At 38.7% G+C, this 24,672-nt stretch overlaps 1 protein-coding gene across 1 annotated transcript; it reads left to right on the top strand.

The window, feature by feature from the left end:
- The first annotated feature begins 2,605 nt into the window (after window positions 1-2,605).
- Window positions 2,606-24,256, top strand: RAN1 (copper-exporting ATPase / responsive-to-antagonist 1 / copper-transporting ATPase (RAN1)). Its single transcript, XM_088954373.1, has 9 exons — window positions 2,606-3,155; window positions 6,040-6,654; window positions 6,872-7,301; window positions 7,428-7,753; window positions 8,869-8,927; window positions 9,010-9,352; window positions 9,470-9,664; window positions 23,040-23,297; window positions 23,613-24,256. Exons 1-9 carry the CDS (start codon window positions 2,838-2,840, stop codon window positions 24,087-24,089), a joined length of 3,021 nt encoding a protein of 1,006 aa, XP_088810499.1. The 5' UTR covers window positions 2,606-2,837; the 3' UTR covers window positions 24,090-24,256.
- Window positions 24,257-24,672: the final 416 nt, after the last annotated feature.

Genomic DNA, 24,672 nt, shown 5'->3' on the forward strand with positions numbered 1-24,672 from the left:
TTATTTGTTTTCAAAATCACCACATCAATGAAAAACAAAAAAATGTTTTTGTTTTGAAAAGATAAAACAATGGTTTTATTTCAAAAACAAAAAGAAGAAAGAAAAACAATTAATGTTTTAAAGCCATCATTATTAAAACAAGAACATATTTTATAGTGCATATAATATATGATTTATTGAATATACATGACATTAAATAACCAAATAAAAACATATTATTTAAACTATAAAAACTCAAGAATACATTTTAGTTCCATTTTTGGAAATAAAAAACACATGCATAACAAGAAAATATTTTTATATGTTTTTGTTTAGATAACCAAATTTTATTTCTTTCTTTATTTTTTATTGGGATTTTTAGACTGCACTCTACCTCAAAATTCTTATTTGAAATGCAAATCTACAACAATTCAAATTTATAAACAACTCCACCCATAACACCCATACCCACCCATGAATTGGCACCAATTCCAATCTAACACCTACCCCAACTATACAATGGAGTTAGGATTTTTGAGGTGGACTGAACAATAAAAACCCCTTTTTTATTTTAATAAGATGGATTTGATTTATTTTTGAAATTCACAATAAGAAAAACAATGTGGAGATAGATTTAAGCATACCCACAAGGCCACAAGGCCCACAACCAATTCAATTAATTGGGATATGCTCCTCACATTGATTGGGAATATCTCCCATGAATAATAACATACAAGTACGAGAGATATTCCCTATGTGCATCTGTAGCATGCTGTGAGGTTAGTGCAAGGTGCATTTTATGAGGACCAAATTCGGACTCTTTTTTCTATGCTTTGGTTTGACAGAAAATTAGAAGAGAAAATAAGAATGTTAAGGCTTAATTTGAAAGGAATACAAATACAAATATGTAGAGTACAACTCTAGAGCCTAAGGCTTCATTTACATCAGGTGTAAAATGTCATCAATATAAAATGTAAAAATACACTGATGATGTTTTATACTGAATCATATAAATAGATGACTGTTACATTTTAAAAATCGTAATAAAAAGGTGAAAAGCTTTACATCAATAAAATCGATATAATATTTACATGGATCTTCATTTATACTTATTCCAAACACTAACAAAATCGAATTGATGTAAACTTTTACATAGCCAATTCGAAACGCTAACAAAACCAATTCCAAACGCAGCCTAAGAGAAAATTGTAAACAGATACGGTGAATATTTTTAACAACTTTCCTTCAACTTTATCATCTATCAAACCAACTAAAAAGAAACTTTGTTTGTAAAAGGTTTGAATCCTAGTGCAACCTGCCATATACGTTTGCCTTTACGCCAAGCTTTGACCCTGGCCATGTCTGCGAGAAGTTGGGACCGGTATTGAATTCTGCGTGCGTGCCAACAACGTCAACATGCTACACGTCTCCCCAACCCCAACCAACTCCTCAAAATTTTCATTATTTATCAAAACAGACGGAAAAACAGGCAGGCAAGCGAGTTCAGATCGGGTCCCACACGCGCTCTACAACACATACCAACCGTGCATTGACCGGAGATGTTTCCAATGCACGGTTGGGATATATCGTGAGGCGTGTGTTTGGCGCGCTCTGTACGGACTCATACGAATTCCACGCAAGCTTTGTCCTGAGATGGCTGAGGAGTCGTCAGATGAGATTGAGGAATGAGGATTGCTATCAATTGGCAAATACGGTGGGACCCATAATAAAACACAACACTACCGGACAAATCTGAGTTTGCTTTTCACGAGGAAAACGGAGAACTACTCATGATCAGAGCCGTTCATTTAACGGCTGGATTAGTGTCAGATGAGCGTTATGTTAAATAAATAAAAATTAAAGTAGATTCCAATCGAACCACCAAAGCATACCTATCGTGTCAAAATCCACCGTGGAACTGTGACATGTGGCCCATCGTGAATTGCTACGTGGTCGAAGCCCAACTTCGCGATGGTCTCACTCACATTTTTTATCGGGCTTGATTGACTGATCGGTCCCACAACAACCCAATTAAATAAAAGGTTTCAAGAAGACACGTGGCGAGTTTCATCTCTTGATCGTTTTATGCGTGTCCCTCCACCTCCAGGGTCCGCGGACCCAAGCTCAAAACGGTGGTTTTGATCGCCGCCGTTGAATCTGTGGGCTTTACCTTTTTAACTCTCAATTGGTCAATCAGTCAGAGATAAATATTTTAATAGAGGGAAATATCAAATACATGGTGATCCAGGTCCACGACCTTTTCTATTAAAATTATTAAAATTTCAAATTAAAAAAAATTAATCAAATTTTAAAATAGTCAAAAGGTGAGCAGTGATTTCAAGGAAAATACCAAATGCCATGCTGCTTACTAACCTTCGATTTGGACTCACTAAATTCCAATCCGACGTTCAGTAGCTCTACATCACATAGAACCGGCGGTGTCCATTGGATGGCTGAGGATCTTTGCTTGTGGGACCCACACTCGCTGGGGGTGGGGTAGGGGAGGGGTTCCAATTAACTTGGACCCGGTCCGGTAGCAGCGAGCTGAAACAGTTTTGTTCTCCTCGTCGTGAGAAAAACGTGTCTGCTGTGTACTACAAACGAAACGAAGTACAAGGATAACAACGAACTAAAAAAAATTTATGAAGGTTATATTCGGCCATTCTTAGCAGCTCCACCTCCACCTACAGCTTTCCTTGCTAAAAAAACAAATTGCCGTCTTCGCCATCTCCCTCGGAAAACTGTCCTAGTGTCCTCTCTCTCTCTCTCTCTCTCTCTCTCTCTCTCTCTCTCTCTCTTTATTATTTGTTACGTTTTTGGCATTCTGTTGTTGGGTCTCTCATTCTCGGTTCCTCTCAATGGCGCCGAGTCTCAGAGACCTTCAGCTCACGGCGGTCTCCGGTGACCGGAAACCGGAGACCGTAGCTGCTGCCAACGATTTCCCAGACCTAGAAAATGTCCGGTTGTTGGATTCTTATGAGGAAGAAGAGAGGGAGAAGATGGAATCTATAGAGGAGGGGATGAAGAGAATTCAGGTCAGAGTAACCGGTATGACTTGCGCTGCATGTTCGAATTCTGTCGAGTCGGCTCTCACCGGAATCCATGGTGTTGTTCGGGCGTCGGTGGCGTTACTTCAGAACAAGGCGGATGTGGTCTTTGATCCGAATTTTGTCAAGGTTGGTTTTTGGTAGCTCTCTTAGCACTAAATTCTTTTAGCTGATAGTTGGATTTGTTCGAGTTTTCGTTGATAGGAGTTGGGATCATGGGTTAGTGCTAAATTTTGACAACTTTTCTGCGTTATTATTTAACTTGCGATCATATGACATATCAATATGTTTTGAGATTTCTTTTTTTTTTCTTTTTTCAGAAGTTATTGTACCGTGAATGGCAAACAAACAATTATAATTAATGTTGGCGACCTGATGGCTAGTTTTGCTCTACGATTAGTTTCGGTTCTATTATTACTATTTTTTTTTTTTCTATCGAACCAGAGTTATTGGTGATTGACTATGTATGGATGACTTTTCTTCTTCTAATTGTGCTTGGAACCTGAATTGCTGGTAATTTTGATTACGAATTGTTTTCTTTACGTTCTTCCTTTTCTTCTCACTCAAGTTTGCTGGGGAATGGTGTTATAGGCTGTTCTAATTATTGAAATGTTCTTCAGATTATTGTCTTTTCATCACAATAAAAGGATCAATGGTGCTCTGGCAGTAGTCATCTCCAATTAGTGTTAAGTGCTATGCCAAGAATTCCACTGTAACTCCCGGTGACTGCTGCATTTTCTGGTAGACTTATCTGAAGGTCATGGTCTTTAGGTTGGAAAGAAAGAGATATAATCAAACGAGTAGAAGTAGCGGTGGAGCATAGCTTTCTTAACAAACAAAGCCTACAACAGGAATGAAGCACACGGGTTGAATTTTGGGCAATTATAACTTTGAAATGGAATTAAGAACTTGGGTTCATTTTGGCTTCTAGAATTTTGTTTAATCTAGTGGTGAACCCTCTATGTCTGTCTTTCTGATTGTTATTTGTTTCTGTTCTCTAAATTTTCTTCTCCTGCTTTTTCGTATTGGAACTCCCTCATGCTTGCAGGATGAACGTCTTGACACTAGAAATTAAAAAGCTACAAAATAGGCAAAGTAGAGAAATGAGTGCAAGATTTTTTTCTTCAAATCGGTGTTGCATAAGCTTTCTGTGTTGGGACTAGCTTTAACCTGTCCTTTATTTAGAGGTTCTAATGTGTTCAAGCTTGATAACAAGAAATGGTTGAATATCAAACTTGAGCAACTTAATTATTCGTACCAAGCATAATGATGTGATTTTGGCAATATGGGAAAAAACAAACCATACAAGCTATACTGTTTGGAATTAAATGACTGAAAATCACCTAGACTTCTGGCATTTCCATCCTTTATCTGCTGGAAATCAAGGTAACATGAGATGATAAATTTGAGGCAAGTTGGGCCCCTTCAAAGTCTGTAACATGAGAAGATAACTTGATCTTCTGGAAATCAGGGTTGGAGTGCAGTGGCTTTCTCTTCCACTTCTTCCACTTCAAAACCTGTAATTCAGGAAAGTAGGGCCCCTTCAGCACAACAAAGAGTGAAGCTAAACTTTGACAAAAAATGTACTGGCTGATACTCTAGCCAAACAAGGGATTACAAGGTAAGGACTGTATTGGGCTGCTTTATGATAGTGATCTTAATTGAGGGGTCAACACCTTATTCTGGGTGTGTGACAGTTGTACATTTTAATTTTAACCTTTGAATGAAAGTCACAGTTTCCAATAAAAAAAATAAGAGTTAGAAGCAAATGCAATTGAAACTCTCATTAAATCGAATTAGTTGGTCATGTTCAGAAATATGTATAAGCAATTGCATTCTGGTCATGATGGTAAGGCTATATGTTGGCCTTTAGGCTCCATTTGGTTTGAGGAGAATGTCTGCCATTAGGTATTATTTTCAACTCTTGTTTCATGGTGTAGATAATTTCAGCAATATTATTGTAAGTGTAAACAATATATGAAAAAAAAAAGTCCTGTATGGCACAAGTCAGATATGCCAACACTCTATTCTACCTATCATTGGTACAACTTTTACTGCATTTTTTACATCTCTGCCAGTTAGTTTACAATTTATAATTCATTAATTGCTAGAAACTTGAGGGAAAAGGCTTGGCTGTTTGGAAAAAAAAAACGGCCTAGGCCGTTAGTGGGCTTCCTGCACATGACACGTTACCCACTCAGCCCCTTATTTGTCTTTCTAATTAGAAGAACATTAATTACACCTACTCTTTTGCCCCACATACATATTAACATGTCATGCACATGAAGCTTCAAAACAGCCCAGGCTATTTTATCCAAACGGCCAAGCTTTTCTTAAAATTTGAGGTGCCAACTGTTAGTAATTCAACATGCTTCAAATAAAGTGTCCCACATACATATTAACATGTCATGCACATGAAGCTTCAAAACAGCCCAGGCTATTTTATCCAAACGGCCAAGCTTTTCTTAAAATTTGAGGTGCCAACTGTTAGTAATTCAACATGCTTCAAATAAAGTGGATTTTCTCCCTTGGATTACTCAAATCCTGTCTCTTTTGCTTCCAAGAGATATAAAGTGTGTTGGACAATGACAGACTTTTTTGGAAGAAGTATGCATATTTAGGTTGAGATTCTTTGTCTATTATCATTAGCTGGCAGCTGTTGATCTTTGGTTACTGGTCCTTATTGAAAATCTTTACATTTATGTTTCATTTTCTTTTGGGTTTTAAGGTATTTCTCTAGGGTAGGTGGTTAAGCAAGTTCTAATGGACTGATAACCTTGGGAGAACCAGTGAAGTCGTATTGTGCCCTCACTTTTTACCCCATTTCATTTTGGGCTGGGGCCTTGTGTGGACTATCTTTAGCTGCTTTTTATTTTTATTTTATTTTTTGTTTTTTGATTGGAAGCTTTAACTACTTTTTTCCATAATGATCTAAGTCTTTCAAACTTGTGCATGGTTTAGAGTTTCGTTCAGTTCCACCATAACATATTGCAACTTTATATGTCCATTGCAGGATGAAGACATCAAGAATGCCATTGAAGATGCTGGTTTTGAGGCTGAGATCCTGCTGGATTCCAATATATCCCAAATAAAATCACAGAAAACTCTGGTGGGACAGTTCAGGATCGGAGGTATGACATGTGCAGCATGTGTAAATTCTGTTGAAGGTATTTTGAGAAACCTTCCTGGTGTCAAACGAGCAGTTGTTGCCTTGGCTACTTCATTAGGTGAAGTTGAGTATGATCCTAATGTCATAAGTAAGGATGAAATAGTTAATGCAATTGAAGATGCCGGTTTTGAAGGTGCACTTATGCAGAGCAATGTACAGGATAAGATCTTATTAGGGGTGATTGGGTTGTCCAATGAGATGGATGCAAATATTTTAAATGATATACTCAGGAACTTGAAAGGGGTTAGGCAATTTGAATTTGACAAGACTCTTCCACAAATAGAAGTTCTCTTTGATCCTGAAGTCATAAGTTCAAGATCCATAGTTGATGGGATTGAGAAAGGAAGCAATGGTAAATTTAAAATAAATGTCCAGAATCCATACACAGCAAGATCTTCGAATGGTATAGACGAATCCTCAAACATGTTATGGCTTTTCACCTCTAGTCTGATTCTCAGTGTGAGTATAATCTTGCATTGTTTGGAAATATATCTACCTTGCATGCAGTTTTGCTTCTCATGAGTGACAATTTTGCACATTGCATGTCCCTTTTGGGCTTTTCACTTTACATTGCTGGCATATACTTTTGAATTTCATATTATATCGCTCTTTTTTCATCTTTCCCTTTTATTATTTGTTTTAAGGTAGGTTGTAATATTCATTATCTTGGCTGCAGTTCCCTCTTTTCCTTATAGGGGTAGTTTGTCCACACATACCCTTCATGTACTCTTTATTGCTTATGCGATGTGGACCCTTCCTTATGAGTGATTGGTTGAAATGGGCATTGGTGAGTATTATTCAATTTGTTATTGGTAAGCGATTCTATGTAGCAGCTGGTAGAGCACTGCGGAATAGGTCAGCAAACATGGATGTTTTGGTTGCATTAGGAACTTCAGCTTCCTACTTTTATTCTGTCTATGCACTTCTATATGGTGCCTTTACTGGGTTCTGGTCTCCTATATATTTTGAGACAAGTGCCATGCTAATTACATTTGTGCTATTGGGAAAGTACTTGGAAATTCTTGCGAAGGGGAAGACATCAGATGCAATCAAGAAGCTAGTAGAGCTTGCACCTGCAACAGCTCTGTTGCTTGTCAAAGATGCAGGTAACTTTCCACTATATATGAAATGATGCTTAGTTTGTTTGGACTGTGTACTGCCAATGTTTTCCATTTGATCATTTCCACAATGAATTCCACTAATGGTTAGGTTTATTCATCATTTTGTTCCAGGAGGAATGTTTGTTGAGGAAAGGGTGATAGATTCTTTACTAATTCATCCAGGTGATACATTAAAAGTTCTTCCTGGTTCAAAGATTCCTGCTGATGGTGTTGTTACATGGGGTTCAAGTTATGTTGACGAAAGTATGGTAACTGGTGAATCTGAACCAATTTCGAAGGAGGTTAATTCTCTGGTTATAGGAGGTACCATGAATTTTCATGGTGTTCTTCACATACAAGCCACAAAAGTGGGGTCTAATACTGTTTTGAGCCAGATAATTTCTCTCGTTGAGACAGCACAAATGTCTAAAGCTCCTATTCAGAAGTTTGCTGATTTTGTAAGTATCTGTACTTTTCAGCAAAGTCTTATCAAAGCCCAAGTATTCTATGAAAGTATGAATTCTGTGGCAAAGGATTATATTATTACAAGCATAACTTAATGGTAGCAAAGGATCATATTATTCAGTGCTGTAGACTAGGATGCTTAGCACATGCCTGATCTGCTGATCTATAGGTTCCCATATCTGATGAATATTATGTCATGGTGAAATCATCCCTCCACCTGGCTAAAAGAGAGGTTTTCTTGCACAACATATCCAGAAAAGTTTGCTCTAATAGCTCTATTATGGAACCAATATGATGAGCTGAAGTTAAAAGCTTTTTATTTTTTCAGCAGAAAGTAATTCATTAACTTAATTAAAATTAGACAGTTAATACAATTTGATGATAAAAGTGTCATCCCCAAATTCCACATTCAATTTACATAGAAGCCCCCCAAAACTGAAATTAAAGCCTGACCTACAGGATTTTGCTTGGATCAACTCAACTGCTCTTAATTTTAAAGTACTCTTTCCAATACTTGACTAGACTCCCCTCCCCACGCCCCAACCAAACAGCCTCCCACAAACACACCAAGGAAAATAAAGAGAAAGGAATAAAAGGAAAAGAAGGCAGTTATGGATACTCAACATAGTTTATTTGACTGACTTCTGCTGGGGCTTATGTTTTCTTTCTGCATTTTGTATGAGTAAGTTAGCTGGTTTTTTAACATTAGCATTGACAGCTGCAAGTTATCTGGTAGAATAAGCTCAAGTAAGACAAATATATCTAGGAGAAGTATTTGATAATGAGAGCTGGATGGAAATTGTCCAACTGCACATAGGGATTTAAGAACAGTAGAAATTAATTCTTGACTGTAAGATATGGTAATCCGATGAGTTTGAGAAGCCTATGGCCTTGAAAATTTTCTGCTTACTTGATAAGTGGAGCAGAATTATATCAATTCTCATCTCAACTCATCCTTAATCCAACTATTTGGGGCTAGCTTTTCATGAATTCTATTCTGATTGGACGAATCAATGATCACAATGATCTAGTTCGTTTTAACTGTTTCTATTCTGATTAGATGATAACCATAAATCCCTCCCTGTAATAATTGTTTATCATTTTTCAGGTTGCAAGCATTTTTGTGCCAACAGTTGTTTGCATGGCATTGATAACATTTCTGGGTTGGTAAGCATATTGTCACCTGTTTTGAGGTAGTTTAAAGATGCATGGTTTGAATGTTAATTATACCTTTCATGTTCATGAACAGGTATGTCAGCGGAGAACTTGGAGCATACCCAGAAGAATGGCGACCTGAAAACAGCAACTCTTTTGTTTTTGCTCTTATGTTCTCTATATCAGTTGTGGTGATTGCTTGCCCTTGTGCTCTTGGCTTGGCAACACCAACTGCTATTATGGTCGCTACAGGGGTTGGGGCCAACAATAGTGTCCTTATAAAAGGAGGGGATGCATTGGAAAGGGCCCAGAAGGTTAAATACTTGCTGTTTGACAAAACAGGTACTCTTACTCAGGGAAGACCTACAGTTACCGCATTGAAAACTTTCAATGGAATGGAGCGTGGAAACTTCCTCACCTTGGTTGCTTCTGCAGAGGTGAGTTCAGTTTTTATGACTAGTTTTGAGATTGTTATTTTGATTTCAAGTGTTCTACAAATGGTCATGATAAATTATACTGTAAATATTCAATTATGCCATATTATTCATGTATAGGCCAGCAGTGAACACCCATTGGCCAGAGCATTGGTGGACTATGCCCAACATTTCCATTTCTATCCATCTGCTGTCAAGGATGCTCAGAACCACAAAACAGAGTCTACATTCTCTGGGTGGCTTCTTGATGTCACGGATTTTTCTGCTTTGCCCGGGAGAGGTGTGAAATGTTCTATAAATGGAAAAAATGTTTTGGTAAGCTTTTAACCTAAAGAATTTTGCATCTCAATTCATAACTCACAAGAGAGGAATAATCATACTAATATACAAGAGCAAGGAGCATTTTCTGTGGAGTTTTGAAACATTTTTACATGACAGAGTTAGAGCAAGGAACATTTTTGCCTAACATTTTCTGTGTGCTAATGCTTCAACATATGGGACAACCAAATTTTGAGATTCTTACTTGCTTGTTTACACAACACAGATGTGAATCAGTCCTCTAAAATTGATATAAACTTAGTTAAAATTAGAGAGAAAAGAAGAAAAGTAGATAACAGCAGCACAAAGGAAGAAAATGGAGAAAAGAAGAGGAAGAAGAAGAAGAGTTCGAATTATCTCTTCTCTCCCTTCTCTAATCCTTTTGTTAAACTTCATTCTTTAGGCTAATTACAAGTATGCCCTTAAGTGGGTGGCCAGCTAGGCAGTAACATAAAGAGGACTTACAAAAAGAAATAACAGGCCCATAAAGATAGGCCCATTAACAGACAAATAAAAAAATAACACACTACAAGAAAAGATACTAGGGCCCATTCGGCCCAGTATCTCTACACTCCCCCTAAAGCTGAGCATAGATGTTAATCATGCCCAACGTGCTTATATAGTGCGTCAGCTTCCCTCTTGGAACTCCCTTGGTCAAAACATCAACAACTGTTCTTCTGAGGTGATAAATGGCAAGCAAACTTCTTTTGAGGAAAATATTTCCTGTATAAAATGTCTATCAACCTCAATGTGCTTAGTTCTGTCGTGTTGAACAAGATTATGTGCAATATTGATAGCTACCTAGTTGTCACAGTAGAGCATCATTAGCTTCTCATAGTTAAACCCCAATTCTTCTAAAAGTGGTCGCAACCACAATATTTCTAATACACCATGTGCCATTGCCCTATATTCTGCTTTAGTAGAGGATCTAGCAACTATAGACTGTTTCTTATTCCTCCATGAAACAATGCTCCCTGCCACCAAAGCACAATAACCGGAGGTGGATCTCCTATCATCAATACATCCTGCCCAACCAACATCAGTGTATGCTCCCAGCTTCATGTGTCCATGTTTAGCAAATAGAATGCCTTTCCCTGGAGTACCTTTTAAGTAACACAGGACTTTTTCTGTAGCAGCTAAATGTGTATCTCTGGGAGAATGCATAAATTGACTAATAACACTCACTGCATAGGAAATATCCAGCCGAGTCATATAGAGATATGACAACTTCCCAAGCAGTCTCTGAAACACTCCCCTATCAGATAAAAGTTCATCATCTATAGCAGAAAGCTTATGGGATCAATAGGAGTGGAGGCTGGTTTAGCACCAAGTTTACCAGTCTCTACAAGGAGGTCAATGACATATTTGCATTGAGAAATGAAGATACCATCCTTAGATCTAGCAACTTCAATGCCCAAGAAATACCTGAGATCTCCTAAATCCTTGATCTCAAATTCAGAGTCAAGAAATTTTTTGAGTTTATTGACCTCCTGGGTGTCATTACCCGTGACCACAATATCACCAACATAAACTATCAGAAAGGTCACCAGAGAGCCACTTATTTTCGAGAACAAGGTATGGTCAGATTGAGATTGTGTGTAACAAAATGAGACAAGAGCAGCCCTGGATCTCTCAAACCAGGCCCGAGGAGACTGTTTGAGACCATAAATGGATTTTTGTAGTTTACACGCATTCCCTTGCATTTCCTTTCCATACACTCCTGGAGGCAAAGACATATAAACCTCTTCATGTAGATCTCCATTCAAGAAGGCATTTTTAACATCAAACTGGTGGAGAGGCCATTCAAAAGTAGCAGCTAGGGACAACAAAACCCAGACTGAGGTCATCTTAGCCACAGGAGCAAAGGTCTCAAGATAGTCAATACCATACATTTGATGTAGCTTTTAGCAACCAACTTGGCCTTAGACCTCTCAATAGAGACACCAAAATGATATTTAATGGAAAATACTCATTTACAACCCACTGGTTCCTTCCCTTTTGGCAAATCCACAATATGCCAAGTATGGTTCTTATGCAAAGCATCCAGTAAAACCATCATAGCATCCCTCCATACAGGTTTAGATAGGGTTTTTGAACAAACTTGGGTATCACATGGGAAGAAACATAAGTAAGAAAAGAGTAGTAGGTAGGGGATAAAAGGCTATAGGACAAGTGTTTAGAAATACAATGGGTTGTACACTGCCGCTTGCCCTTGCGAAGAGCAATAAGAAGATCAAGGTCTGGGAAAGAAGTAGATGGGTCAAAGGAAGGCTGATTTGTTACCTCAGTAATGATGGGAGAAGCAAGGCTCTTCTGTAGGAGTGGAAACAACTTGCCCATGTCTTAATCTGTGTCTTTGGTACTACCTTTGGAGAACTGGATGAAGTGGAGGAGCATGAATATTGGAGGTAGGCCCAGTGGGAAAGTGGACACCTCATTAGATGACTCAAAAGGAACAAGAAGAGGAATTGCTGGAGACATAGCAAAGGGTTCCTCATATTGCTTTCCCTTAGTAGGAATACTAAAGAAAGGAGTAGAATCAGCAAATGTGACATCCCGAGATACAAAGCGGGTGCCACTAACCAGATCAAAACAGCAACATCCCTTCTGTGTGGAGGCATATCCTAGAAAAACACATTTATGAGCCTTAGGTTAAAATTTGTGCCTTTTGATGGTTGTGAACATGTACATAGCAAGTGCACCCAAAAACATGGAGAGGAAGAGAGAAGAGATCCTCATCCGAAAAGAAAAGGCTAAAGGGGGTTTTGAAGCCAAGAACCCAGGAAGACATACGATTAATCAAAAAGGTAGCATCCAAAATTTTATAGGAACATGGGATGCAAAAAGGATGGATCTGGCAACCTCAACCGCATGCTGATTCTTTCTTTTTGCCATTCCATTCTGTTGTGGAGTGTAGGAACAAGAACTTTGATGAATAATCCCAAAAGCTTCAAGATAGGATGGGAAGGTTTTCTCAAAATACTCATTAGCATTATCAGAACGGAATATTTTGATCCGGGCGTTAAATTGGGTAGGAATAAGTTCATGAAATTTTTGCACAATAGTTGGTATTTCATCATGGGATTTCATGAGATAAATCCAAGTGTAACGAGAATAATCATCAATAAAAAGTTTTAAGTACTTATAACCCCCCATAGTAGGCAAATGATATGGCCCCCATACATTAGAGTGAACATTATGAAAATGAGAAATGGATCTTTTATTGCTTACTGAATAAGATTGTCTACAATGTTTGCCAGTTCACACGACTTGCAATGAAGACTTGATAAAGACACTCCCTTAAACATATTTGGAAACAAATGACTCAGTAGAAAAAGACAAATGACCAAACCGAAAATGACATAACATTACTTTGTCAACAAACTCTAACAAAACTGACTCCAAGGCAACTCGATGAGGTGGTCCAAGAATCCTATTAGTTGTGTCCAACAAGTATATTCCATTCGCCTCATGGCCACTCCCAATCATCATCTGAGATTGCAAGTCCTGAAAAACACAATGAGTAAGAAGGAAGGTTATACTACAGTTCATGGATTTAGTTAAGCTGCTAATAGATAAAAGATTTGTATTAAGTTTAGGGACATGAAGGACAGAGGATAAAAAAGGGTGTCAGATGTCTTGATATCCCCCTTGCCAGAAATGGGAGCAAGAGACCCATCAGGAAGAGATATTTTCTCTTTACCAAAGAGAAGGTGGTATGAACAAAAAAGATTAGACAAGCTGGTCATATGGTCTGATGTACCAGGATCAATGATCCAAGGGATTTTATGATTACCTAAAACTGAAGCATGGTTTGCAGAAGCACGGATACCTGAGTGAGCAAATGCGGATGATGATGATGTGTTGCCTGAAGAGTGAGAGATGCAGAGACAGTGGCTTCCAAGTGATTTAACAACCTTCCATACTTTTCAAAATCTGCTTTCATTGTTTCCAACTGTTCCATTGTTGACTTCTCTTCACTCTCCTTCCTCCTTCGGGTACTATGACAACATTAGCTATCTTAGGCTTTCCTGTCTAACTGGTTTTCTTAAAACTATTGTTATTCTTAAACCTGTCAAGTAGAAGATCAGGATGAAGCTTCCAGCAAGTGTCCTTAGTATGCCTTGGTTTCTTGCAATACTCACATACCAACTCTTTCTTCTCACTTGGACCCTTCGGCTTTATTCTAACATGTGCAAAGTGTTTTGTAGGTGGACTCTATAACTGAATCTACCGCCTACTCTCTTCATTGCTTACCATAGCATATGTCTGGGCAAGAGTTACCTCATCCTTGGTCAGAATATTCTGCCTAATGATGTCAAACTCAGGGTTGAGTCCTATAAGAAACTCAAAGACCCTATTTTGTTCCACCAACTTGCTAAAAGTTTTTGCATCCTTCGTACTCTCCCATACAACTGTCTCCATGACATCAATTTCCTGCTATAGGGATTTTAGTATAGAATCGTAGATTGCCACACTTTTCAGCTTGTAAGCTCTTGCCACATTCAACTTCTGTGAATAGGTTTCAGCAACACTGTCCCAAATCTCCTTGGCCGAAGACATCTAGAGATAGTGCTGACTTATATGGGGCTGTATAGAGTTGACCAACCATCCTATGAGTGTATAGTTCTCCTACATCCATTTCTCAAATTCAAGGTCTGTCTCTTCGGGTTTCACCTTACTGCCTATGAGATACCCCAATTTTCCTCTACTACATACATAAATCCTTATAGACTATGCCCAAGCAAGATAATTGGTTCCATCTAACTTAATTGTGGTCACACCAGTCATAACGGAACCTACCGAGCCAAGCCCAGAAATTGGCACCTGCTTGAACTCACTTTTGCATTGCTCCATTAGTCAAACGGAAATAAAAAAACCAGAAATTTGGTCTTTATAAACTTACATGAAGTCAAAACAGTACCCAAATGCTTGAAAACTAGGGTTTCATTGCGCCCAACTATCGGGGAGAAAGAGAAAAGATGTAGTCGCTCCTACCAGAGCTTCCCAATCTCTTCCAAAACTGAACCGCCCTCTTTTAGAAGTCAAAAGACACCTCCCAAGCACAGAGCGCCACACCCAAAGCTTCTCCTTTACTTGTAACTTCGAAACTCTCTAATCGGCTAGGGTTTTGGGCAAAAACAATACAACATCACTTCTTGGCAGTTTTCAGCCAGATTTCAACTCTCCAAACCCTCTACCAACTAGGCAAAAGATCCTCTAAACTATAGAGAACCTATTTCTCTATACACTCTCCTAATCGAAGGGTGTATGGGAAAAGAGAAAAAAAAGAAATAAGGAAGAAAGAAACCTGCTCTGATACCAAGATGTGAATCAGTCCTCTAAAACTGATATAAACTTGGTTAAAATTAGAGAGAAAAGAAGAAGAAAAGTAGAGAACAGCAGCACAAAGGAAAAAGATGGAGAAAATAAGAGGAAGAAGAAGAAGAGTTCGAATTATCTCTTCTCTCCCTTCTCTAATCCTTTTGTTAAGCTTCATTCTTTAGGCTAATTACAAGTATGCCCTTAAGTGGGTGGCCAGCTAGGTAGTAACATAAAGAGAACTTACAAAAAGAAATAACAGGCCCATAAAGATAGGCCCATTAACAAACAAATAAATAAATAACACACTACAGGAAAATATACTAGGGCCCATTCGACCCAGTCTCTCTACACACAAAAACTTCATGTTCTAATAGGTGTGAGGACTAGTGATTTAAGTTACTGAAAATAAAGGGATGAGTGACCCATATAGTTGGGATTCATGTTGCTGACCCCATATATAGTTGGGATAAAGCTTGGATGATGATGATTGATAGTATAGTTCTACAAGATGTGGCATATTAGTTCTGACCCTGTACAGTTGGGATTCATGTTGTTGACCCCATATAGTTGGGATTCTAGTTACTGACCCCATATAGTTGGGATAAGGCTTGGGTGGTGATGGTGATAAAGGGTGATAAAGGGTGCTTATTTTGCATTGCTGCTGGATTTCGGAGTACAGAAGCTAAGTCTAATAGGGGTAGACAGGTAGTCAAAGTATTTTAATTGCTGAAAATTAGCCTTGTCAACCATGTTTTTAATACGGTTATAAGGTGGGACTGTTAGCCAGAATTAGGGTGGTGTCATTAGAAATATATTGGAAAGATGTTCAAATTTAAGCAAGGAGGTTATAACTATTGATGAATAAAACTAGAGATAACTTTGAAGAAGGAAAAAGGAGCAGCCTAACTGCTAAATAGAAAAATGATCATCATTATACCAATCATAATTTAACAATGGATATGACATTAAATACTGTTAGTGTCAAGTATGTAGGGGTATTTCTGTCTTTATGCTTATGCTGAGGTTGCTGATGTGTAAGATTGTGTTAGAACTAGTGTCCCTCACTTAAGTAGGGGCACATGTGTCTTTTCCGTTATATTAGTAATATAAAACACATCCGGCCGAATGGAAGAGGTAATCTTTTCTCTCATTCGAACCAGAACTTTCTCTCTCTTTCCTCTCTTCTTTTCTTCTGCTTCCTCTCTCTCTTTCTTTCTTCTTTCTTCTTCTCTCTTCTTGACTGTTATCAGATTAACAGAACTCAAGGGCAGGCCGAATCAGTTGGAGATAAGGGAAAGGGCTGAAAAGGAGTGCCCTCTTCCCTTGGAGGTTTCTATGCCTCTAGTTGTGTTGTTCGTGGTTGGTTGCTGTGGTTTCTAAGAAGCCCTCCCCTAATCAATGAAGAGAAGAGGGTTGATTCGTGTGGTGCAGTGGGTGTCTTGTGTGGTCTGATTTTCGGGTGATTTGGTAAGAGATTTCTATGCATTTTTTTGTTGTGAATCAAATAATATGTTTAAGATCATATGGTGGGATTTCAGACTATAGTGTGCTAGGGTTTATGCTATTTTTAGTGTGATTCGAAGGGGGAGTGGTCCTCATACAGTGTGGTGAGATTTCAGGTAGTCGTGGGGTAGGGTTTGTGGTGTAAAGAGTGCAATTTTCAGCAATAACAAGTGCTGAAACCAGTGTGATCAGTGTGTGGCGTGGTCTAGTGTGCAGTATGCCGAATTCAGCAATAACAAAATTCAGCAATGGGAGACAGCAATGATAGCAAGTCTAATGTGATGGTTCCTATTGACTACCTGAATGTTCAAATGACCTCCATTAAACTTAATGGAGAAAATTATGTACCTTGGGCTAAATCTGTAGAAGTTTTTCTTAAGGCAAAGAAGAAGGTGAAACACATAATGGAGGAAAAACCCTTTACTGATTCTCATGAGTATGATGACTAGGAACAAGATGAGGCACAGATTATCACGTGGTTATGGAACAGTATGGAACCCAAGGTTAGTGTCAATTTCATGTTTCTTGACACTGCCAAAGATGTGTGGGACCATGCTAAGAAGTTGTATTCTGGCCAAGACAATACAACCGGAGTATATCAGTTGTATCAGGAATACTTTAATCTGCAACAGGGCAATCAAAGTCTTGAGGAGTATTATGCTAGTATGAGAAACATTCGTGATGAGTTGAATGTTTATCACCCCTCACTTCCTATGTCAAAGTTCAGCAACAACAGAGAGAACAACTTGATGTGACTCGATTTTTAGTGGGGCTGAAATTTGAGTATGAAACGGTGCGGGCTCAAATACTAGGAGGATCAGCTCTTCCTTCCTTAAAAGAGGTGTTTGCTCGACTTCAGAGGATTTCCATTGGATCTATTGAGAACTCTAGTGTTTCCGACAGATCAGCCTTTGCAGTATCGAGGGGCCGTGGTGTTAGAGGTGGAGCTCAGGGAGCTCAGTCTAGCCATAGTGGTAGCAGTGGACCGGTATATGGCCGGAGTGGTGGTGGTGGGCCTACATATAATCGTGGTGGTGATCGCACTGGAGGTAGAGATTCAGGGGGAGCCCGTGGTAGGGGACGTAGTTCGGGTCCGAGGAGGTGTACTCACTGGGGTATGGATGGACATACCATTAATTATTGCTATGACTTGCTTGGTCCACCCTCAACTTGGGCCAATCATGCCATGACTAGTGACAACAGCTTCGGATAGGAGAGTCGTTCAGCTAATTAGATGCTTCCTACATCCATAGATGTTACCGGGAAGGAGATGATGAGTGTCCCCCATGATGAGTACGAGAGGTTTGTCCAGACCACATCTCAGCAGAACACGGCCACTCTCGCACACTCAGGTATGGCTTGTTTGGCATCCACACCCAATCCCTAGATTATTGACTCTGGAGCATCCGATCACATGACTGGAACTCCAGGGGTGTTTTCTTCCCTCTCTCATTGCTCAACATCACAATCTGTTACCCTTGCTAATGGCTCCACATCCTCCATTTGTGGTGTTGGCAATGTTAACATGACCCCCTTACCTTTATCCTCAGTTTTGTATGTCCCTAAATTTCCGTTTAACCTTATGTTTGTTAGTAAGTTGACCAAGTCACTCAATTGCTCTATTACTTTTTATCATTCTTCATGTGTTTTTAGGATCTCAAGACGGGGATGAAGATTGGTGGAGGGCATGAAGTTGGTGGGTTGTATTATCTTGACGGTGGTGGAAGAACATCAACAGCTTTCCAGTCATCTCTCTCCTCTCCAGTGGCACTATCAATTTGGCCATCCTTCGCTGAAAGTTTTGAAGTCTTTGGTTCCTTCGTTGAATCAACTTTCTGTTTTGGATTGTGAGTCATGTTAGTTTTGGAAACATCATCATGTTCCCTTTAGTCCTAGGGTTGATAACCGTATGCCGAGTCATTTTTCTTTGGTTCATTCAGATGTTTGGGGTCTTTATAAAGCGATGTCATACAATGGATATAAATATTTTGTCATTTTTGTTGATGATTATTCAAGGATAACGTGGTTCTATTTAATGAAAGAAAGGAGTGAATTGTTTACTATTTTCCAAAAATTTTATGCTGAGATTCACAACCAATTTGGTGTTCACATCAAAATTTTTCGTTCTGATAATGGCTGTGAATATTTCTCTTCATCATTTCAAGAATACTTGGACCAACATGGCATTATACATCAAACTTCATGTACCTACACCCCACAACAAAATGGGGTGGCTGAGAGAAAGAATCGTCATTTTTGGAAACAACTCGATCTCTCATGCATCACATGAATGTTCCCAAACCCTTTTGGAGTGATGCGGTGCTTATTTCTTGCTTCTTGATTAATCGGATGCCCACGTCTATCCTTGATAGTCATTCCCCATTCATTACTTTGTTTCCTACCTTGTCTCTGTTTCCTCTTTCTCCTTGGGTTTTTGGGTGTGTCTGCTTCGTCCATAATATGGGCCCTAGGAGGGACAAGTTAGATGCACGATCCATTAAATGCATCTTCCTTGGCTATTCCCGGACTCAAAAAGGGTATAAGTGTTATCATCCTAGTTTTCGACGTTCCTTTGTGTGTGCTGATGTTACTTTCTTCGATTCTACTCCGTTTTTCTTAGGGTCCAGTGATGTTTCCTCTTCCTCATCACCTCCTCCTCTTCCTCTTCTAGTTGTGGATTCCGTTCCTCTTGTTCTAACTGTGACCAAGTCCTTGTCTCCGGTGCCACCACCTGTTGAACGGCCACCTATCCGTCGAGTGTATACACATCGCCCACATGTATCGGCTGCTCCTCCAACTCCATCAATGTCAACAGATCCGACAGTTGTCCCCACACCCAGTATTTGATCTTGATCTTTCCCATTGCCTTGCAGAAAAGTAAGTGCACTTGTACCCTTCATCCTATTTCTAATTATGTTGCACTCACTCACCTTTCTGCTTTCCTTCGCCAGTTTATCTCTTTGTTATCCTCTGTTGTTGTCCCTAAGGATGTCTAGAAAGCCCTTGCCTCTCCAGGATGGCGCCGTGCAATGGAAGAAGAACTCTCAGCTCCAACTCATAGTCATACTTGGGACCTCACCACTCTTCCTCCTAGGAAGCAGACTATCGGTTGTAAGTGGGTTTATACTATTAAGTACTTACCTGATGGTAGTGTAGAGCGGCTAAAAGCTAGAGTAGTTGCAGAAGGGTACTCCCAAAGCTATGGTATTGACTACATAGAGACCTTCTCCCTGGTTGTTAAGATTGGTTCGGTTTGTGTTGTGATCTCTCTTGGTGCTATGTATGGTTTGCCCCTCTATCAGCTTGATATCAAGAATGCTTTCTTGCATGGCGATTTGCTCGAGGAGGTCTATATAGAGCAATCACTGGGGTTTGTTGCTCAGGGGAGGATGGTAAAGTATGCAGACTAAAGAAGCTATTTATGGACTTAAATAGTCTCCTCAAGCATGGTTTGGTAGGTAAAGTAAGGTGGTAAAGAAGTTTGGTATGAAATAGTGCCAAGTTGGCCATTCAACCTTCAATCATTACTCTCAAGTAGGAAAGATCCTATTGGTGGTGTATGTAGATGATATAGTTATTACTGGGAATGATAAAATGGGCATTGACAAGTTGAAGACTTTTCTGCAGGAACATTTTCAGACAAAGGACCTTGGTAAATTGAAATATTTCTTGGGGATAGAAGTAGCAAGGTCTAAGCATGGTATTAACTTGTGTCAAAGGAAATATGTTCTTGATTTACTGGAAGAAACAAGTTTCTTAGGTGCTAAACCAACTGAAACACCTATGGAAACAAACACTAAGCTGAGTAGTGATATGGGTGAAGTGTTTGAAGACCTTGGCGGATACCAGCGAATTGTAGGTAAACTGAACTACCTAAGCATTACTCGGCCAGACATTTCGTTTGCGGTTAGTGTAGTAAGTCAATTCATGTAGAAACCTCTAGTTCCTCATTGGGATGCGGTTCTAAGAACGGTGAAGTATTTAAAGGGGGCTCCTGGTCGTGGTTTGATATACAAAAGTGGTGGAAAACTTGAAATAGAAGGATATACTGATGCTGATTGGGCCGTTCATGTCTGATAGGAGATCTACCATAGGCTATTGCACTTTTCTTGGGGGTAATCTGGTGACAAGGAAAAGTAAGGAGCAGATAGTTGTGGCGAGAAGCAGTGCAGAGGCAAAATATAGAGCTATAGCACATACTACTTGTGAATTAGTGTGTCTAAGTAACCTTCTACAGGAGATAGGATACAATGTTAACACTCCAATGAAGCTCTACTGTGACAATCAGGCTGCGGTTCATATTTCTTCTAATCCGGTGTTTCATGAAAGAACCAAGCACATAAAGGTTGGCTGTAACTTTGTGAGAGAGAAGGTGCTGAGTGGAGTGATAGACACTACATATGTTAACACAGAGAACCAATGGGCAGACTTATTTACTAAAGGGTTAGGTCAGGGAAGAGTGGACTACATATGTAACAAGCTGGGATTATATGATATATACTCACCAGTTTGAGGGGGAGTGTTAGTGTCGAGTATGTAGGGGTATTTTTGTCTTTATGCTTATGTTGAGGTTGCTGACGTGTAAGATTATGTTAGAACTAGTGTCCCTCACTTAAGTAGGGGCACATGTGTCTTTTCCATTATATTAGTAATATAAAACACATCTGGCCGAATGGGAGAGGTAATCTTTTCTCTCATTCGAACCAGAATTTTCTCTCCCTTTCCTCTCTTCTTTTCTTCTCCTTCCTCTCTCTCTTTCTTCTTTCTTCTTCTCTCTTCTTGACTGTTATCAGACTAACAGAACTCAAGGGCAGGAAAAAGAAGCAGCCTAACTGCTAAATAGAAAAATGGTCATCATTATACCAATCATAATTTAACAATGGATATGACATTAAATACAACAGAATGGTGAAACAGGAATCATGTAGCCAACCCCATATGGCTGGGATAAGGCTTGGATGATGATGATGATGATGATGATCAAATTATACCATTCATAAAAAAATTTTTTATTAGATCACACCCCATGAATGACATCGACTAACTGGGAATCTTGAGAAAGCACTGAAGCACAAACACTTCAACCTGTTTATTTGTTTAACCTTTTTTAAGGCTAACAAAGATGTGATAATGTTTCACCCTCAGTTGGGCATACGATACACTCATAAAAAGATTTCTAAAGTTGAGTTTTCTTGCTAAAATATAAATTAGGGCTAGAATTATTTCCCAATTATCAACAGGATCAAAAGAGGTTTGTTAACATGGTAAAAATATGAAAACTCCTGCTGCCCATTAGAAGAGACTGGAAAAGACTAACCCAACAGCTATAGCCTGTTAGCTGAGATTAAAAATATAGAATCTCTCAAAGAAATCTTATGACCGCAGAGACAATTGATAAAGTAACTAGAAAATCATGCTTTGCCTGCAGAAAACACATTATTTAATTGTTTTTGGTCACAAAAGATACTCTAAAGCACTCCAAATACATCTAAAACAAGTGAACTTATTTTAAAGTTGATGGAACAATGTATCAAATAGGTAATTTAAACACTTCCAAATTGAGGAAAAGTTGAAGTAGAGAAAAAAATTGTGATTCTAGACAATTCTATTTTCTGAAATTTGTTCATAATTCTTCCTAACATGTCAATTTGTGTGATCTTAGGCTTTTCACATGGGTTACTGGATAACCTTTGTAAAGATATATAGGTGTTTGATCACCTCTTGTCATTGAAAAGAATTTTTAGAATTAGACTGTTGGATTATTGCTTAAATATGCAGAATTGGTTCATATAGTTCCTCCTGGCTCAGTAGAAAAGTAGTTTTGGTTTTGACAGAAAATAAGAGAGTTTAGCTATTTTTTTCTGTTTCTTTCTTATTTTCTCTCAAACCAAACACAACCTAAGGTTTTTCTACCATCCAGTATTACCTTCTTAACATAGCAACTGATTTAGATGCCTTTATATATGTTATCTTTATCTGCATTAACACAAACACAAAAAAAAAAAAAAAAGAAAAGAGAAAAATGTTCTTCATCTATGTGCCTGTGTGTATGTTGTGTGTTTGTGTGGCATATTCAATCCTATTCTTTTAATATTTCCATGACCTCTTGATTTTTCTTGCATATCCAAGTATTTGAAGTGTATCCACATGCACATCTTAATCTTTTCCCTTTAATGAGAATCAACATACACAAAATACACAATCTATAGAATGCTAGATGACATCACACCACCTTATGTTGCTGTTCTAAGCATGACACCAGAGCACAAAGAGATAAAAGTCTTTAGTCATCATGTTATTTTTATCACATTATTTATTAGCTCATACTCAAAAGGTTCCAGTAAACCAATGAGCTCGTAGATAAATTCAAAATAACGAGTAAAATTCAATGAAAGCAAAACGTTAAAATGATTCAAGCAACTCTAGGGCCCTTGTTAAGTTCTTATTCTTTGATAATCCTAAAATAAAACAATTCCATAAATGCATAAACGAACTTGAAGTGTTGTATGTTTAATTCTTAATGGAGGTATTGTATCCTTATCAGGTTGGCAACCGGAAATTGTTGAATGAAAAAGAGATCACCATACCAACTGAAGCTGAAAATTTCTTGGTGGGATTAGAAGAAAGTGCAAAAACAGCGATACTTGTGGCATTTGACAACAATGTTATTGGAGCTATAGGACTAGCAGATCCTCTTAAGAGAGAAGCAGCTATTGTTGTAGAGAGCCTGAAGAACATGGGTGTCAAACCAGTCATGGTAACAGGGGATAACTGGAGGACAGCAAGGGCCGTTGCTAATGAGGTTAGTATTTTCTCTTTTTCATGTACTTACTGGCCATACACACATATCAGAGGCACAGTCAATTGTGAACAAGAGTGCTTTCTGTTTTATACTGGTGAAATTACAAAACTAGCTTACACACATATTGTCTTTCTGAAATTATAAAACAAGAGGGCCGTTGCTAATGAGGTTAGTATTTTCTCTTTTTCATGTTGTACTTACTGGCCATACACACATATCAGAGGCACAGTCAATTGTGAACAAGAATGCTTTCTGTTTTATACTGGTGAAATTACAAAACTAGCTTACACTAAACTCCTATGCATGGCTTGGCAGGTTGGCATTGATGATGTGAGAGCAGAGGTAATGCCATCAGGGAAAGTTGATGTTATACGTTCATTTCAGAAAGACAAAAGTGTGGTTGCAATGGTGGGTGATGGCATCAATGACTCCCCTGCCTTGGCAGCTGCCGACGTCGGAATAGCAATTGGGGCAGGAACCGATATTGCCATAGAAGCTGCTGATTATGTGTTGATGAGGAACAACTTGGAAGATGTCATTGTAGCCATCGATCTCTCACGGAAGACATTTTCCCGTATCAGATGGAATTATGTGTTTGCCATGGCTTACAATATCATTGCCATTCCAGTTGCAGCAGGCGTTTTCTTCCCAATTTTGAGATTAAAATTACCTCCTTGGGTGGCTGGTGCATGTATGGCTCTCTCATCTGTTAGTGTTGTGTGCTCTTCTTTGCTTTTGAGAAGATACAAAAGACCTAGGCTTACCACTATACTGGGTATTACTGTAGAGTAAAAACAAGTGCCTACTTGGTAGGAAGAATGTAGGAATGGGATGAAATGGATGTAAATTTATTCCATATCCCTGTTTTGTTGTCTCATATGTTCAATGTGCTCAAACACTATGAGGGTGAATCTGCACCACCAATTCAATGTAAATCACACATGTTGTATCTGTTATCATTTTTAGGCTCCGTTTGATTGCACTGCAAATCTGAACAGGGTACAAATTAGGCCTGCAAATACGTTGGATCATATCCAATTCGAACAAATCGGATTGGATCAGAAAAGCCGAATTCAGATATCGACTAATCTGATCCGCCATGACCCGATCGGATCCGCCAATATATATATATATATGTATATTTTAAAATAATTTTATATGACAAATATACCCTTTAGTTTTTATTTTAACTGTATTTTAGTATGGTCTCTTCAATCTTCCTTTTTGGCCGTTCGGCGCCTGTAGTCTGTAACCTGTAACAGTCTTGACTCTTGAGCCTCCATCTTCAGTGCTTGTAAGTATGGTTACCGACGGCTCTGCTATTCCATCACTGGCATGCCGCTGTTCTTCCGACTATTCAACTGCCGACATGCCA

The sequence above is a fragment of the Nelumbo lutea genome, chromosome 7, assembly GCF_056320005.1.
Source record: "Nelumbo lutea isolate HS-2025 chromosome 7, American lotus-T2T, whole genome shotgun sequence".
NCBI classification, from domain to species: Eukaryota; Viridiplantae; Streptophyta; class Magnoliopsida; order Proteales; family Nelumbonaceae; genus Nelumbo; species Nelumbo lutea.

What these genes read in the sequence shown, in the direction of transcription:
- RAN1 (XM_088954373.1), top strand. Translation starts at nt 2,838, where the DNA reads ATGGCGCCGAGTCTCAGAGACCTTCAGCTCACGGCGGTCTCCGGTGAC. An exon ending in GTTGCTTGTCAAAGATGCAG is followed by an intron (nt 7,302 to 7,427) that starts GTAACTTTCCAC and finishes ATTTTGTTCCAG; the next exon opens with GAGGAATGTTTGTTGAGGAA. An exon ending in TTCAGAAGTTTGCTGATTTT is followed by an intron (nt 7,754 to 8,868) that starts GTAAGTATCTGT and finishes ATCATTTTTCAG; the next exon opens with GTTGCAAGCATTTTTGTGCC.